At 48.1% G+C, this 18,149-nt stretch overlaps 2 protein-coding genes across 2 annotated transcripts; one reads left to right on the top strand and one right to left on the bottom strand.

Moving 5' to 3' along the window:
• Nucleotides 1-2,314: 2,314 nt before the first annotated feature.
• Nucleotides 2,315-8,774, top strand: LOC134291502 (uncharacterized). The gene is made up of 2 exons (XM_062859301.1): nt 2,315-2,419; nt 6,737-8,774. Exon 2 carries the CDS (start codon nt 6,909-6,911, stop codon nt 8,478-8,480), a length of 1,572 nt encoding a protein of 523 aa, XP_062715285.1. The 5' UTR covers nt 2,315-2,419; nt 6,737-6,908; the 3' UTR covers nt 8,481-8,774.
• LOC115260554 (uncharacterized protein K02A2.6-like) lies at nt 2,632-6,501 on the bottom strand. The gene has a single exon (XM_062857458.1). The coding sequence runs from the start codon at nt 6,499-6,501 to the stop codon at nt 2,632-2,634; it is 3,870 nt and encodes a 1,289-aa protein (XP_062713442.1).
• Nucleotides 8,775-18,149: the final 9,375 nt, after the last annotated feature.

The raw sequence follows: 18,149 nt of genomic DNA, 5'->3' as shown, positions 1-18,149 counted from the left end.
AACAAACCCGTGCATGCGTCACAACAAATAGCGCCTTTATAGATTACCTAATGAACGACAAGCAAGTGTTTCGGAATCGGTTTGAGTGGCCGGAAGAGGCCAAATGTAAAAGTAATCCAAATCTTGGCATGTGGCGTGGCTTTTGCGATAACCTGATGAACAGTTAGCAAGAAAATAGCCTTAGATCACACTAGAGACAACTGGTATTGTTCCGGAATTGGTTCCGAGAGTCCCGTTTAAATTGCCAAACCCTGCATGTGACACCTTCAATTTGCAGCGTTTTTGGTTAACCGATGAACAGTTAACAAGACAATAGTGTCAGACCATATTTGGTTCAGCCGGTAGTTACCCGGAATCAGATGCGGGTAGTAAAATGTAAAATTTAACCAAACCCATGGATGCGGTACATCAAATCACGACCAGTCTTGTAAACATTCGACACTTTTTACTACCTTTATTTCGCTGCCGCAGTCGGGTGTCAGCTTGCTTTGTTACATTCGTGCGCAACCGTTACCTCTCACACACAATACGAGCAGTAGAACGAAGATCAATAAACATAAGAAAGGGTCAAATTAATGTCATCTGACACGATGACATTTGTCTAATTCTAGCTTTACGCATAGATTTTCAGCCAATTCCGTTTATGAATATTAATATTAGTTTATTCTTGCTTGTTGCATTGAATACGACACACAGATGGGCAACACAGCTCTTATTATGGAAGAAGACAGGAATAACAAAAGCCGAACCGTCTCCCGAAGCCGCTATCGTCGTGAAATGCATTCGTTTGACATTTTTGTTTCGGACAGTAGTTTGATTGCTTGTGTTGCGAATTTGTAATCAGAAAACCCAAGCTGTGCGCTGTTTCACAAGGTCTGCAATATGACTATAGTTTGAATGGGGAAGAATGCCGGTCTTCGTCCAAAACAGGTAACCAGAAAATCATAAACGACATGCCAAAATTCAATACGGTGACTATTTTATGTAATTTTAGGTGCAGAGTCCAAAAATGAATACCAGAACATCCAAGATGGTGTCTTAATATTCAAGATGGCGCTTAGTTTAGTTGGGGTAGATATCCGGAGTCAAAAAAATGATGACCGGAAAATCTAAAATGACGTTTCGAAATTTTGCGGCTTTATAACACTTGTTTGATTTGAATTTTGGATCGTTGTCTTATATTTTCTGAATATTGGATGTTATGCTAATATAAAATGTCTCCATATTGAGTACATTTAGCAAGCAGTTTTCATTTTGTATTTATGTCAATGTAATCAACACGTCGCTTGAGCTTTGTTGAAAGGATATTTTAAAGCACGAGAAAGGCACCATCACCGCTAGGTGGATTAACTAGGGTTTTTTTTTATTTGGTAGTGCTGCATAAGTGATAATGAATTGCTGAACTAAATATGATTAAGTGACTCTTAAGCTTTACCTGATCCTTGTCTGTTCTATAAACATAATCATAAATCATTCCCATTTGCTGAATAATTGCTGAATAGAGGCTGAAAAGCGTTCTTCGCTCGGATATAAGCGCTGCTTCAACCTTAATCCAGCTTCATGGCGTGCTCAAATAAACTTATGGCTGGATAAAATCACCAAAATTGGGTGTATAAGAGCTGAATAACTGTTTACAGTTCATTTGCACAGCTTTTGTTCAAATTAAGCGCTTAACCAACATCAAATTGTTACTTGGGTAGGTTCATAGGAATCAAAGGAAAAACTTTAGTTCTTAATACATTTATACCTTGGTAAAAGTGATAGGTCTCGGTTTGCTTGTGGCTGTGATGGATCTTGAAACAAGGACAATTGGGTTAGTATTCCTAATCTTTTAATCGGTGTTCACTGGTTTGAGGCAGTAAGGACTGAGAGTTTCGAATCATCATAAATATCGGTATCATTTCTTGACTTTTTCGGGGATCCGATGTTGACTGAAAAAGGAACGTTTTAAAAGTGGTACCGTAAACCGGGGTCAAATTGATCTCCGGGTCGAAATTGATCAGACGTTTTTCAGTCATATAATGCATACTTTGAATAGTTTCCTTTCAAGTATAGTGCTGTTGGAATCATATACTAATAAACACTTCAAAGGAAACTATTTAAAATATGCTCTACCTAACTGAAAAACGTCTGATTAATTTCGATCCGGAGATCAATTTGACCCCGGTTTACGGTACCTATCAATTAGAATACTTCCTTGCGATTAAGTTGAAAAGAATAACTGTTACAGAACCGCATACTTCATAGCTTCTCAATAATAATGAAGTTATATGACATGCACTATACAAAGGACCCGGGATATACCACAGTAGATCATGGGGCAGCAGGGACGGATGTCCTGGGGCCTGACGCACCCCCCCGCTTGCGAGTCAGCCGCGTAGTTGCCGGCTAAGAATAGGACTACTAACCCCAATTAAAGGTATTGTTCTGTATTGGAACAATTAAGAAAACGTCCTTTTTCTATGACGGTAAAATACAGAATAATTCTTTATTTCTAATCAACAAGTTTAGTAACTAAGCAGAAGGTTGCCACCCGATAGGTCCACGGCTTGCCGCGTTGCGTTGGTATCGCTGAGAGCCACGTGTGTTGGTAGCGCTGAGAACCACGCGACAGCACATCTCCCCCGTAAGCTAGAACCGGTCTGGAGCGCGAACCATTCGGTTGCTTCTTGAAACGTATATTCCATCATCACGATAGTAGCCGCGTTGTTGTTGAACTGGAACGGAATCATCGAATGCATCATCTTCTGCCGATTGATATTCATCGTCCGGAATAGGCTCATGATCATCATCTGCAACCGGATCTCTTCCCCCGCTGTTATCGTCCTCATAATCGTCATAATCGTATTTCAGCAGTTGATGGGTTCTTCGTGTAATCGTACCCAGCTCAGCAGCAGCACACTCGTAAATATTTTGGCTTTTCCTTCTTGAAATCGTCGCTTTAATCCATCGCTGTCTGTCAGGATCTCGATAGTCCCTCGCATAAACCGATTCGCCAACAGCAAAACAGGTATCTTTCTTGTTTTCGTTATGCTTCCATGTCTTCACAGCATGTTTCACAACGTTGTCCTTTCGCAAGGTATCAAATCTAGTCCTCATTTCACGTCCAAACATTAGTTTGAATGGGGTCTCGTTCGTTGTACAATGCGGCGTCGCTCGATACATTTGAAGATAATGGTTCATCATTGAAGAAAGTGACTTACCACGACTATTACTATCAGTTAGCATCTTTTTCAAAGCATACTTGAAAGTCTTCACCGCATTTTCAGCCGCACCATTTGAACAGGGACTGTAAGGTGCTGAAGTCAGATGTCGTATTCCTTTCTCCTTGCAAAATTCTTGAAATTCGGCCGCAGTAAACGATCTTCCATTATCCGACACCAGAACATCGCAATTTCCGAATCGTCCAAAACAATCTTCCAGCTTCTCAATGGTCTCTTTAGTCGTCAACGAACTCACCAAATAAACTTCCACCCATTTGGAGTAGCTATCCGTTATGATCAGGAAGTTCTTATTCTTCAAAAACAGATGATCTATGTGAACTCGCTCGAATGGCCGGGAACATAGCTTCCATGGAGAAATCGGCACATTCCCCGATTCAGGCCGGAACTGGATACATTGTTCACATCGCTTACCCAAGTCTTCAATATCCTTGTCGATGCTAGGCCACCAGAAATAATTCCTCGCCAACGACTTCATTTTGACGATCCCCATATGCGTTGAGTGCAATTCTTGAAGCAGGAACGTCCGAAGTTTCGCAGGTGCCACGATACGGTAACCCCACATCAGTACTTCCTCTTCCACGATTAGCTCTGTTCTGCGGACGAAGAACTTCTTCAACTCTGGGTCTTGAACATTGGTTGGCCATCCAGTCTTGACGTAGTTCACAACACGACTCAGGTCAGGATCTCGTCGAGTTTCAACAATTAACTGCTTCCGTTCTACCAAAGATCTTGTTTCAAATTCTATGAACTGCAGGTACATCGCTTCTTCATCGTTAATATCGTCGTCCTCACAGCACAATACCGGAGATCTTGATAGAAAATCGGCCACCTTGTTGCTGACTCCTTTAATGTATTTGATCTCGTAATCATAATTGGCCAGGAACACTGCCCAGCGCTGCAGCTTGCCGAACACCATATCCGGAATGCCTTTTCGTCCAAAAAGTGATACTAACGGTTGATGATCGGTCCAAATCGTAAAATTTCGTCCAAGTAGATAACCGCTCAACCTTCGAACAGCGTAATACACAGCCAAAGCTTCCATATCCAGCGGAGAGTATTCCTTCTCGTGGTTTTTCAGTACTCTTGAAATAAAAGTCACTGGTCTTTGATTTCCATCTGGACACACTTGAAATAGCGCAGCACCAATGCCTTTGCCAGAAGCATCCGTAACTAATACTACCGGCCAATCAGGATTGTATGGAATCAACACGTTGTCCGAGCAAATCTTCAGCTTGATATCCTGGAACGCAGCCTCGCAGTCGGAAGTCCATTCATAGTTCACATCCTTCTTCAACAGCCGGTACAATGGACTAAGTGTAGCTGATACGTTCGGAATGAACTTCGAGTAGTACGTAACCATTCCAAGAAATTCTCGTAGTAGTTTCACGTTTGCTGGTCTCGCCACATCCATAATCGCTCGAACTTTCTCCGGATCTTTGTGAAGACCGTCTCCATCCACGATGTGTCCCAAAAATTGGAGTCGTTGCTTGAAAAATTCACATTTACCTTTGTTGAGCCGGAATCCAGCATCCCAAAGCTTCTCTAATACTCTCGACAGATTGTTCAGGTGTTCCTCGATAGTTGCTCCGGTCACCAGCACATCATCCAGAAAGTTGACACATCCAGGGCAATCTTGCAATAGCCTCTCCAGGATCTCTTGAAAAATAGCACAAGCAGGTTTTGTTCCAAACGGCAATCTGTTCACATAGTAGATTCCTTTATGCGTGCTCCAAGCCAACATCTTCTTCGATTCTTCGTCAAGCAAAAGTTGATTGTATGCTGATTTCAGGTCGAGTTTCGAAAAGAACTTTCCTCCGTTGAGTTTGGCAAAAATGTCTTCGGCCACAGGCATAGGGTAACGTTTGTCTTCCAGAAACGGATTCACTGTTACACGGTAATCAGCACACAACCGGATCGAATTGTCCTTCTTCAATACCGGAACCAATGGCGTTCCCCAATCAGCATTCTCAGCTTTCGAAATGATACCGGTTTTCTCGAGCTTTTCCAGTTCTTCTTCAACTTTTGGTTGGAACGAAATCGGAATTTTCCTTGGCTTCACAAACTTCGGAACGGCATCTGGCTTTAGCTGCAGACTAACTTTCGAATACTTGTAGCAGCCCAAAGAATCGTCAAACAAGTCTTCGTAACGGTTCAGCACTGGTTTCAGCCGCTCTTCCAAATTCTCCGTTTGTTCAGCATCGATTTTGTTAAATTTGATTTTCAGCAAGTCGCCAATGAAATCTCTTCCGATCAGAGGGTTCCTTCCACCTTCAACCACCACAACTTGACCAACCGCTTGTACGCCTTGATACTTCAATACTGCATCGAATGCTCCTCTTGGTGTAGCTTCGCCGCCAGTATAGAATACCAGCTTTCCTTGGAACGGGCGTAGGGGAAATTCTCCGAACTGCGACTCATAAAATTCCTCCGAGATAACGGTAATTGGTGATCCAGTGTCCACCTCAAACTTCGTGTTCCTTCCATTCACGCTAATACTCACACAATAAGGGTCACTGTACGCCATGTTGTTGATCTCCAAATGGTTCACGGTTTTATCCTTCCGTCCGAGGTTTTCCTTCGTCTTCCTTGGACAGACCACGGCAATATGTCCCTTTTCTTTGCAGATCTTGCAGACATAACTTCGATACTGGCAGCTGCGGAAATCATGATTGGCTTTACCGCAGGCGTAACACGTAGCAGATCCAGTTTTCTTGAATGATTTCGGAACGTAATTGGGTTTCTTCTCAACGATCTTGTTCACCTCCAGGACCGCTCGATTCTTCAATGTAGCTTCACGTTTCGACGCTATTTTGAGCAAATCCTCCAACGAAACCGCGTCATCCTCTTCGCACAATCTTTCAAAAATCGGTCCAGGTCGAAGTCCCGTGACAAAAATGTCCTTCAAAGCGTGATCCAAATGTTCGCCGAATTCACAGTTCAGCGACAGCCTCTTCAACCGCACATGCCATTCCAAAACGCTCTCGTCTGGTTCTTGCCGCGCCCGGTAGAACAAAGCTCTCTCCCGATAAGTAACAACCGTCGCACAAAATCTTCCTTTCAGCAATCCACACAGCTCGTCGTACGTCTTGGTGTTTGGTTTGGCAGGGTAACAAATATTCTTCACCGTCTGGTATACCTCAAGCGAAATCGATGTTAGGAGTACAGCGGATTTACGCTCCTCTTCCAAATCAACCGCAACGAAGTACTGCTCCAAACGTTCCTGGTACATCTCCCATTGATCTCCCAGGGCAAATCTTGGCGAACCGTAACCTTCCATCTTCATAATACGTAGGTTTGAACTCCTTTCGTCGCCAATTGTTCTGTATTGGAACAATTAAGAAAACGTCCTTTTTCTATGACGGTAAAATACAGAATAATTCTTTATTTCTAATCAACAAGTTTAGTAACTAAGCAGAAGGTTGCCACCCGATAGGTCCACGGCTTGCCGCGTTGCGTTGGTATCGCTGAGAGCCACGTGTGTTGGTAGCGCTGAGAACCACGCGACAGCACAGGTGTCAAGCGACCCGTGCCGAGGAATGAGTGATCGAGGGGGTGAAAAAGATGCTCGATCTTTAACGGAGCCTGTGGGGTACCTGGGCACCCCCCACAGTATGCTGTCCCTTACCGCGTTAATGCAGAGCTCTGGCGTGGTGGACATTATTTCTCGTGCAACTCGTGGGAACAATGAGCAAGAATTCAAAATCAAATAATTTAGGTGGAAGTAGCGGTGCGATCAACCCCTTCGCAAGAAGCGGGTTGATGAGGTCTCCGACAAGGAGAAGCGAGGAGTCAGGTGCTGGTAGCTGCTTACGCAGCTCAAGCGTGGGAGCTCCTGTCCACTCCACGGCAAGCCAGCCGGCGGAGGTCATGGACGGAGCATGGTTGCTGAGGGCCATCAGCCAAGTTGCAGAAAAAGGACGGCCCGCATTTGAGGTAGCTGAGCAGCAGCTCGGCAAAATTATCGACTTTGCGACAACTAAGTCGAATATAAGCAAGGACCTGAAAACGGCCTTGCTTCGGCTTAGGGCGTCTGTCGATAATGCCAAGCAGGAGCACGCGGTTGCGTTGCTGGCTGCAGCAGCGGCGGAACCCGCAAAGGAGAAAGCTTCTAAGTTTACACAAACGGAGGCCTTCTCCTTCGCGGGTAGTCCGAAGAGAGTGGAAGCGAATGCTCGCGATAAAAGCGACAAGCATTCGCAGAAGCGGGCGAGGCAGCCGTCAGGTGAGGAGCTGTCTGGCGGCGCCCGCAAGGCCAGGCGTATAATAACCCCGAAAGCCGGTGGTAACGCTGGAAAGTCGGACCCCAGCCAGGGTTCCCGGAAAGCTGGGAAGGGTGGGCCTGAAAAGGCTGGCCCGTCCCGGAATGATGGGAATAAGGGGTTGCGACCAATGGTGGGCCCTCAGCAGCCACAGAGCAGGGCGGTCCAAGGAGAAGACCCTCCTTGGACAAAGGTAGAGCGGAAGAAGAAGAAGAAGGTGAATCCGCAGGTAGAAGCACAGGACGCCAAACCAAGGCGTAGGAAGGCAGGTGCCAGGCGTGAGAAAGGCGACGCTATCGTCATCAAGACGGAACAGTCCAAGTACTCGGACGTCTTGAAGACGATGCGAAGCGACGCCAAGCTTGAGGGTCTTGGAGCCGACGTACGCAGTATTAGACGTACTCGTACGGGCGAAATGATCCTGGAGCTGAAGCGCCAGAAGGAGCACAAGGGCGCCGCCTACAAAAGGCTGGCAGAAGAGGTCCTTGGCGAAGGTGTGCAGGTGAGGGCTCTGACACATGAGGCGACTCTGAAGGTCAAAGACATTGACGAGATCACCGAAGTGGAAGAGCTCGTCACGGCACTGCGGCAACAGTGCGATGTGCAGGTGGCCGCCGCAGCCGTTAAGCTACGGAGAGGGCCAGCAGGGACACAGATAGCTCTGGTTCAGCTACCTGTGGCGGATGTTAAAAAGTCCGTTAAAGTAGGGAGTATTAAGGTGGGCTGGTGTGTTTGTCACCTGACATTCCACGAGCCACCGGAGGTTTGCTTCAGGTGTCTGGAACCAGGACACAAGTCGTGGGACTGCAAAGGCCCCGACAGGCGCAAACTGTGTAGGCGATGCGGCGCTGAAGGTCATAAGGCCCAAAGCTGCACGAGTCCGCCCATCTGCATGATCTGTACCGGGAAAACCTCGAAAAACAGACATGCGATGGGTGGTCCAGGGTGCCCGGCCTTTAAGAAAGCCGCAGTGAGCAACAAATCACAGTGCAGGTAACGCAGCTGAACCTGAACCACTGTGATGCGGCTCAGCAACTGCTTTGTCAGGCGGTTTCTGAGTGGGAGACGGATATCGCCATCATTTCGGACCCATACCGAGTACCCGCCGGCAACGGCAACTGGGCCTCGGATGGGACCAGGAAAATGGCGGCGATATGGACGACGGGTAAATACCCCGTGCAGGAGTTGGTGTCTACTACCTATGAGGGCTTCGTGGTCGCCAAAGTAAACGGGGTCTTCTTCTGTAGCTGTTATGCGTCTCCGTGGTGGCCGATCGAGCAGTTCACGCAGATGCTGGACTTCATAACGACCGTGCTAACAGCGCGAAGGCCGGTGGTAATAGCGGGTGACTTGAATGCCTGGGCTGTGGAATGGGGAAGCCGTTTCACGAACCAGCGGGGTCAGATCCTGCTAGAAACACTGGCCATCTTAGATGTCGACTTGGCTAACGTCGGTACCAAGAGTACCTATAGTCGAAACGGAGCGGAGTCAATTATTGACGTGACCTTTTGTAGTCCTGGCCTAACAAGTAGTTCGAACTGGAGAGTAGATGATGGCTACACTCACAGCGACCACCTGGCGGTTCGCTACAGTATCGACTACTACAACAGCAGACAGCGGATAGAAGAAGAGGCGGCTAGGCCAAGGCCAAGCCATCGTAGGTGGAAGACATCATACTTCGACGAAGAGGTATTTAGGGAAGCGCTCCGCCGTGAGCGAAACTTAATCGGTTTAGACGGCGACGAGCTGGTAGCGGTGCTCTCACGTGCGTGTGATGCGACCATGCCTAGGCGAGTCCACCCTAGAAATGGGAGGCCACCGGCTTACTGGTGGACCGACGCGATTGCGGACCTGCGCCGCGCCTGCCTAAGGGCTAGGCGGCGGATGCAGCGAGCACGATCAGAGGAAGAGCGAAACGAACGGCGGGTGGTGTTCGCCGCTGCAAAAGCCGCGCTCAAGACCGAGATAAGAGCAAGCAAGAAGGCCTGCTTTGAGGGTCTCTGTCAGAGTGCCAATACGACCCCGTGGGGTGATGCCTACAGGATCGTTATGGCCAAGACGAGAGGTGTGATGGCTCCTACAGAGCAATCTCCAGAGATGTTGAAGGGGATCATTGGAGGACTTTTTCCGCGTCATGATCCTAGTCCTTGGCCTCCTTTCGTAGGACAGCCGGGGACTGGGGCTGGCGATGAGGAAAGGGTCACCGATGTGGAACTTGCGGGGATAGCTAAGTCCCTTAGCGTAGGTAAGGCCCCAGGTCCGGACGGAGTTCCGAACCTGGCCTTAAAAGTAGCTATTGCAGAAGCTCCCGAGATGTTCAGGTCTGCTATGCAGAAATGCCTGGACGAGGGAGTTTTCCCAGAAGCTTGGAAGAGGCAGAGCCTGGTACTATTGCCAAAGGCGGGGAAACCACCCGGAGACCCGTCGGCATATAGACCAATATGCTTGATTGACACGGCGGGGAAGGTGCTCGAAAAGATCATCCTCAATAGAATGTTGAAGTTCACTGAGGGCGTAAATGGTCTCTCGAGCAACCAGTATGGCTTCCGGAAGGGGAGGTCCACCGTAGACGCTATCTTGTCGGTTACAAAAACCGCCGAGAAAGCACTCGAGCCTAAGAGGAGGGGAATTCGCTTTTGCGGGGTAGTGACTCTGGATGTAAGGAATGCATTTAATAGCGCCAGTTGGGCTGCTATTGCTGATGCGCTCTTGCGTCTGGGGATACCGGAGTACTTGTACAAGATTCTCGAAAGCTACTTCCAGAATCGCGTACTAGTATACGACACGGAGGTGGGTCGGAAGTGCTTTCACATAACCTCAGGAGTCCCGCAAGGTTCCATCCTGGGTCCGGTGTTATGGAATGTCATGTACGACGAGGTGTTGAGGTTAGAGTACCCAGTGGGAGTGGTGATTGTCGGATTTGCCGACGATATTACGCTCGAAGTCTACGGTGAAACGATCGAGGAGGTGAAGTTGACTACCGACCACTCGATCAAGGTTATGGAGGCGTGGATGCGGTCCAGAAAACTGGAGCTGGCTCACCACAAGACAGAGGTGACTGTTGTTAACAACATGCAGTCGGCGCAGCAGACGGAGATCAGTGTAGGAGAGTGCACTATCCTGTCGAAGCGCTCTGTCAAGCACTTGGGCGTGATGATCGACGATAAGCTTACCTTCGGTAGCCACGTCGATTATGCCTGTAAAAGAGCCTCCACAGCTATTGCGGCACTGTCCCGGATGATGTCCAATAGCTCAGCGGTGTACGCCAGTAAGCGCAAGCTTCTGGCTAGTGTTGCTACGTCCATACTTAGGTATGGCGGCCCGGCGTGGGGTACAGCGCTAAGTACTGAATGCTACCGACGGAAGCTGGAAAGTACTTACAGGCTTATGTGTCTGAGGGTTGCAGGCGCGTACCGTACCGTGTCACACGACGCTCTCTGTGTCATTACTGGTATGGTGCCCATCAGCATTCTTATCAGTGAGGATATGGAGTGCTTCGAAATGCGCGGCACAAGAGGCATACGCAAGACTGTCAGGATGGCCTCTATGGTCAAATGGCAGCGCGCGTGGGACAGTTCCACCAAAGGAAGGTGGACCCATAGGTTGATACCGAGGGTAGATAGTTGGATTAATAGGCGCCATGGGGAAGTTTCATTCCACCTGACACAGGTCCTTACAGGTCATGGTTGCTTCCGACAGTATCTACACCGTTTCGGGCATGCGGATTCTCCCGAATGCCCAGTGTGCAATGGTTTAGAGGAAACGGCGGAACACGTTTTGTTCGTGTGCCCGCGTTTTCGCACAATGCGTGACCGCATGCTTGCCACATGCGGGGAGGACACAACTCCGGACAACTTGGTCCAGAGAATGTGTAGGGATGAGATTAGCTGGAATGCCGTTTCAACGGCTATCACCCATATCGTCTGGGAGCTACAAAGGAGGTGGCGCGTGGACTCGGAGAATGGCTAGTCCAGATGCAGTACAAGAGGTGGTCCAGGGGTTCGGAGTCGGCTTCGTAGGTCATACCGGTGCCCTGCGGTCGAGATCGACCCTTACAGCGATTAAGTGGCCGCGGAGAGGAAGTCCCGGTAGCGGTGCTGTCGTGGCGTCAGTCTACTGGGTTGGATCTGAGCCCGCGGTTGGAAAGGGGTCCCCGGCAAGGGTCGGGGTAGGTGAGACCCTGCTGTCTGCAACCTACGGATGCAGCTGATAAGGCCTGAAGGGTAGTGATACCCTTGCCTTCAGCAGGTCAGATCGGGTTGCATGTGGGCATCAGTTCTTGATGTCCGCTCAGCAGTAGGGCGCGGGCGGGGTTGACCCTGCCCGCCTTCCGAGGACAAAGGGAGTGGCGAGGACCACTCGGGAAACTGGCTAAGCGCCAGCATGCTATCGTGATGGACTCTCCAGTGCGAGTCATCGATGTTCGTTGCTGCTAGGCTACGGCAGCTAACCTTGAGGGTGCGATATGCACTAGCCCCTCTCTGAAGCAATACCTTCTTGGTGGTTCCGGAGAGACGTAGGGTTTGGCGACCATAGGAATGTGTTTTAGTGGGTCGAGGAAAGAGTAGTCCTGGCTTCTACCGGCATTGTAGAAGACGGCCTCATCCCCACACTACCCTAACCTTCCTGTTAGGGTGTCTGATGAGCAGATTTATCCCCCTATGGTTTAGAAGGAAAAAAAAAAAAATACCACAGTAGATCAAATATTGGTCGCAGTGGTTATGCCTCGAACAAAAAAAAATACACACACACACACAATTCTTAGCTGGTGGTCTTTGTCATCGATTGACCCGTGTAAGCATGATGTAGGGACTTGTAAGGACAAGCAGATCTATGTTGGACGCTTTCCTTACTCACCTTTCTTTTAAAATGCCATGGAATAATTTGTGTAAAAATTTTAGAAAGCATGAAGGAATCTTTGGAGTAATTCTTGATGCTATCCCAGGAGAATATATGGATAATTAGCCTTAAAGGCCTCTGGAGAAATTCCAACAAGAATTTCTGATAGAATACCTGAGAAAATACGAAGGCATAATTGCAAAAATCTCTTCTTGTCAGAATTTCTAGATGGAATCCTGCAAGAAACTGTTAGAAATTGCTGGCTAAACAACAAATTGTACATATATTCCCAGATATTTTTTCCTCCTCCACGTTTTCATTTCACTGCGTTTTTCTTCTGTAAATATTTCTTTTTCAGGATCCAGTTACCCTGTCAAGCAATTAATTTAAAGGGCACACTCTCTCTCCACCATCTCAATACTGGCTGATAACAAAAAGGCAAGCAATTGTACACTCTTCAAGTCTTATCACCGGAGACCTTTTTCTTTAAAGCTTAAACGAAACATTAATCAGCATCTCGGTGAGCAAGCGTGCACACAATCCCGTCGCGTCGCCAGGACGGGAGAATTGAATAGTCAGTGTTCTGCCCTTGTGCTGGCTGGCCATTATTTTGCCCGAGACCCCGATTGGTAGATGGGTTCTGGTTGCTGGCTACTCAGTGCACACTCAAAAGAGTTAAAAAATCGCATAAATTAAAATTTGATATCCCGCGCGAGCAAAACCCCTTCGCTGTTTGGTGTGAACGCAAAACAAACAAAGCCCACAAAAACGATTTCGCTGCCAGGCTAAAAGTTATCAATTTGTGCCTTCAGGTTGCCAAAATTTATTGCCTCTTGCACGTTTCGTAATCAGTTTTTTTTCGCTCTCAGGAAGTATGGTTGGTTGGCTGCTGCGCCCTACCGAAATCACCTATAATGGTGGTTCCCAACTGGGCGTGATTAAATCTTGTTTACTTACTAGTTACTTGATGTTCCAAGTTTCCTGGAATCCTAATTTACCTTCCCTTCAAAACTCTTTGAGATCTCCTTTTGCTCTATTATAGCTTTTAATTTCTTTCTCTCTAATACTCGTCATCTCCCTGCTGTCTTGAGACCCCCTTTTGATCGTTCTAGGACTCCGTCATGATTCTCCATTATACCGCACTGAAATATCAGTTTGCCTTTAAGCCCATTGAGTCACCATTTCACATTACTGCTCATAATACCGTATTGAGTTTCCCATTTACTCTATCTTTTTATAAGTTTCAAAACCTCTGAGAACCTTTTGAGACTCCCACTTTCTTTATCTCCCTTTTTAATGTTGCTAAGGCATTTTTCCCCCTGCATTATACCTCCCAAAGACCGTTTCTTTCAAAACCAACATCCCTTTAAACCTCCTCTCCTCTTCTTGGCGTAACGTCCTCACTGGGACAAAGCCTGCTTCTCAGCTTAGTGTTCTATGAGCACTTCCACAGTTATTAACTGAGAGCTTCCTCTGCCAATGACCATTTTTGCATGTGTATATCGTGTGGCAGGCACGAAGATACTCTATGCCCAAGGAAGTCAAGGAAATTTCCTTTACGAAAAGATCCTGGACCGACCGGGAATCGAACCCGTCACCCTCAGCATGGTCATGCTGAATACCCGTGCGTTTACCGCCTCGGCTATATGGGCCCCTTAAACCTCTGGTCAGCTTTTGAGATGCCCTTTTGTCTACTAAAGCTTCTCCTGAACCTGCTTTTGACTCCCTGTTACTCCCCCCAAAACTCTTTGAGACCTTAAGACTCCCTTAGACTTCCAGCATTCCTGAGAACCTCTGTGGCCTCCTGTTGCCCCCTTAGCCTGACCTGAAACTCATCTGGGAAGTTCATAGGCTTAGCTCAAACTCACAGGAGCAAAAGCTTTTCTGACGAACTATTTCCCTTATTTTAGAGGAACTGATTAAAATTGCTGCAAATTATTATTTATTGAGGCTAATTGTTTTATTGAGACTAAGATCCTTGTGGAACCACTGTCATATACAAATGATGATGACGGCGGCGGCAATGGTGAACAGATTGGCGTGCACGCGTATCATTTTCCGTTCCGTTTGCTAATTTAGGACCACGCGAAATCAACGCACCCAGCATACTGGGTCCGTGGTAATCCGGAACGCTGCTTAGCCGACTCGACTGACTGCTGCAAGGGTCAAATTAATTGCATATCCCATCCGGCGTGGCTGCTTCACTCGTTGAGAATAACGAACGGAATATGCACACAGACCCTGCCAAAAAAATCTCAGCCTTTTGTGGTCTAATGGTTGCACAAAAGTGCACATACGAAACTTACACCCAACGCGATGACCAAAACTCCAAACAAACGCGGATTATCGCGATGCAAGAATCTTGAAAAATGACTTCCCTTAGCGCACACCCTCTTCTCAACGGAGGAACGTGAACCAAAGAAATGGAATTGAGCGAAAACGTCCACAGTCGCAGTCGTCATAAGAGCAGCTCGTTATTCTGTCCATCGGGGCCTCATAACAGCGGCGAACAGCGAAATAACAGCTCAATATAGAGCGATTAAACAAACATTACAAACCTTAACTTTTTGCTCCATTCATCTTCGGACCCTTGCCTTGGCGCGGCGGTAAGGGGAATCCTTTGCCTCGTTTGTGTGAAATGAGTTTAATCAACCATCAGTCCGGTGTAGGGGTGTTCACTGCGGTCGCCGTCCCTGATGTTGTATTTTGTTTTAGTTTTGCACAATCGTAACACTACTGCTTCCTCTGAACTCGTGTGTAATACCAGCTTTGGTAGATAATATGATTTCTTCTAAATGTTCGCATCATGATTCACCTCCAATACACCTCCTGCAGCGCAACTATGTCGAACCTGCGCGTGGTCCTTCAGTAGAACGGCAAGTATGCGTGTGCTCCAGATTTTGTTAAGACATCGGCAGTTTCACATAACGAGCTTCCAATCGCATGTCCTGTGGAATCTGCTTGCTGCTTCGCGTTTCAGGCGGGTGTACAGCTTTGCCACCGTTCCAAATGTTCTGGCGATATTGTTCATGTCATCCGCAAAGCACAAAATTGACCGGATTTTGTGAAAATCGTTCCCCGTTGTTGAGCCCGGCTCGTCGCATCACACCTTCCAGAGCGATGTTGAAGAGTAGGCATGAGAGTAAGTCACCTTGTCGCAGTCCCCGGCGAGATTCGAATGAACTGGATAGTTCACCTGAAACCCTTACGCAGTTCAGCTCACCGGCCATCGTTGCTTTAATCAGTCTAATCAGCTTCCCAGGAGAGCCGTTTTCGTCCATGATTCTCCATAGCTCTGCGCGATCGATACTGTCGTATGTCGCTTTGAAGTCGATGAACAGGTGATGCGTTGGGACCTGGTATTCACGGCATTTCTGGAGGATTTGCCGTACGGTGAAGATCTGGTCCGTTGTCGACCGGTCGTCAATGAATCCGGCTTGATAACTTCCCACGAACTCATTCGTATTAGGTGACAGATGATGGAACATGATCTGGGATAGCACATTGTAGGCAGCAATTAAAATAGTTATCGCCATGAAGTTCTCACATTTCAAATGGTCGCCTTTCTTGTGAATGGGGCAGATTACCCCTTCCTTCCACTCCTCCGATAGCTGTTCGGTTTCCCAGATCCTGACTATCAGCCGGTGCAGACAGGTGGCCAACTTTTCCGGGCCCATTATGATGAGTTCTGCTGCGATACCATCCTTACCAGCTTTGTTGGTCTTGAGCTGGTGAATGGCATCCTTAACTTCCCTCAGCGTGGGGGTTGGTTCATTTCCGTCCTCCGCTGTACTGGCGTTGTCGTTTCCTCGGTTGCCGTGGTCTCCCGTGCCTACGTTCTCCACGCCATTCAGATGCTGACCGAAGTTCTGCTTCCACCTTTCAATCACCTCACGTCCGTACGTCAAGAGGCCTCCGTCCTTATCTCTGCATATTTCGGCTCGCGGCACGAAGCCGTTGCGGAATGCGTTGAGCTTCTAATAGAACTTCTGTGTTGCTTGGGAACGGCACAGCAATTCCATTTCTTCGCACTCTGCTTCTTCCAGGTGGCGCTTTTTCTCCACAAAGAAAAGGGTCTGCTGTTTCCGCTTCTGTTTGTAACGTTCCACGTTCTGTCCGGTCCCATCCTGCAGCATTACCGCCCTCGCTGCATCGTCCATATAGCCGCCATTTTTCCGGACCCATCCACGCCCCAATTGACGCTGCCACTGGGTACTCGGTATGGGTCCGCTATGATGGCAATATCCTTCCTCCACTAAGAAACCACCAAACAAAGCAGTTGCTGAGCCGCGTCACAATGTTTCAGGTTCAGCTGCGTTACCTGCACTGTGATTTGCCGGGCACCTTGGACCACCCATTGAATACCTGTTGTTCACGGATTTCCCAGTACAAACCAGACAAAAAAGTGGGCTCGTGCAGCCTCGTGCCTTATGGCCTCCAGCACCGCATCTCCAGGCCCAATGGCACAAATTTCCCAAATGGAGAACGTGCCTCTGGAGCCGACCTACTGATACCGCATCTCCAGCACAGTTTGCGCCTGTCAGGGCCTTTGCAGTCCCATGACTTGTGACACCTAGAGCAAACCTCCGGTTTCTCATGGAGCGTTAGATGACATGCGCCTTTATCCTCCCTATTTTAACGGACTTTTTGACGTCCGCCACAGGTAGCTGAGCCAAGGCTGTCTGTGTCCCTGCCGGCCCGTTCCGTAGCCTACTGGCTGCGGTGGCCACCTGCACCTCGTACTGTTGCCGCAGTGCCATGACGAGCTCTTCCACTTCGGTGACCTCGTCTAGTTCTTCGATCTTCAGAGTCGCCTCTAGAGTCGCCAACCATTCCAGCTTTGCGGGACACCTGGCTGGGGTCAGACTTACCGGCATTACTGTCGACTTGCGGGGTAAGTCACGAACAGTCGCATCCGCCACACTTCTTGAATTATCTGTGAAAACGAAGCCCTACGTCTGGACCTTTTCCTTCACAGGTTCCGCCGCTCAGGACCGTGCACAGAAGTGGCGTTAAAGGAGGGATTTTCTCAATTTCGACAAAAAGCAGAGGGACGCCTAGTGTATGGAGCGTCGGTAATGGAGGGGGGGTTAACAATCAATCCGACCTTCAACCCCCCCGCGATTATCACTTGTTCCTGCTTGGCCTCTTCCATCGACTTACTAAGTCACAACATTGCCTTTTTCAGGTCCTTACTAATGTTGGACTTCGTGGACGCAAAGTCGATGGTCTTGCCAAGTTGCTGCTCAGCCACCTCGATTGCGGGCAGTGGTCTTTTTTGGTTAATTACCCTCAACAACCACTCTCCGTCCATTATCTCCACCGCCTGGTTTGCTGGGGTGTGGATCGGAGCTCCCACGCTGGAGCTGCGTGCGCAGCTTCCCGCACCTATAACCTCACCAGACCCATTCCTTGCGAACGGGTTTGCATCACCATTAGCATAGACTTAATAGTAAGATATAAATGTCAGGAACAAATTCAGTTCAATTTGTGACGCTAGTTTTTCCCCCACGTTTCCCCCAGACAAATCGCCCAATACTGTTTTTTTAACGCGACGCTTTCAATGTCGGTTTGGTCCATTTGAGTGACCATGACAACGATTGAATCGCTTGTTTGTTTATTACGTACAGGGGATGAATAAAATCTAATACATGGCACCCGGAAACTTTCAACTCGATTTTAGAGAGAAATCCACCCAAATTCCCCAGGCTGCTGTACTAAGGCCAACGGCAGCCTCCATGGTGGGCTCACCTCCTCTTCTGAATCCGGATCCAAGAGCAAACGGATGAAATGGAAGCTTTCGGAATACTGACGTGGATGAGTGACG

This window comes from Aedes albopictus, chromosome 3 (assembly GCF_035046485.1).
Source record: "Aedes albopictus strain Foshan chromosome 3, AalbF5, whole genome shotgun sequence".
In the NCBI taxonomy this organism is placed as follows: Eukaryota; Metazoa; Arthropoda; class Insecta; order Diptera; family Culicidae; genus Aedes; species Aedes albopictus.
This window is presented reverse-complemented; position numbering and strand designations above follow the sequence as displayed.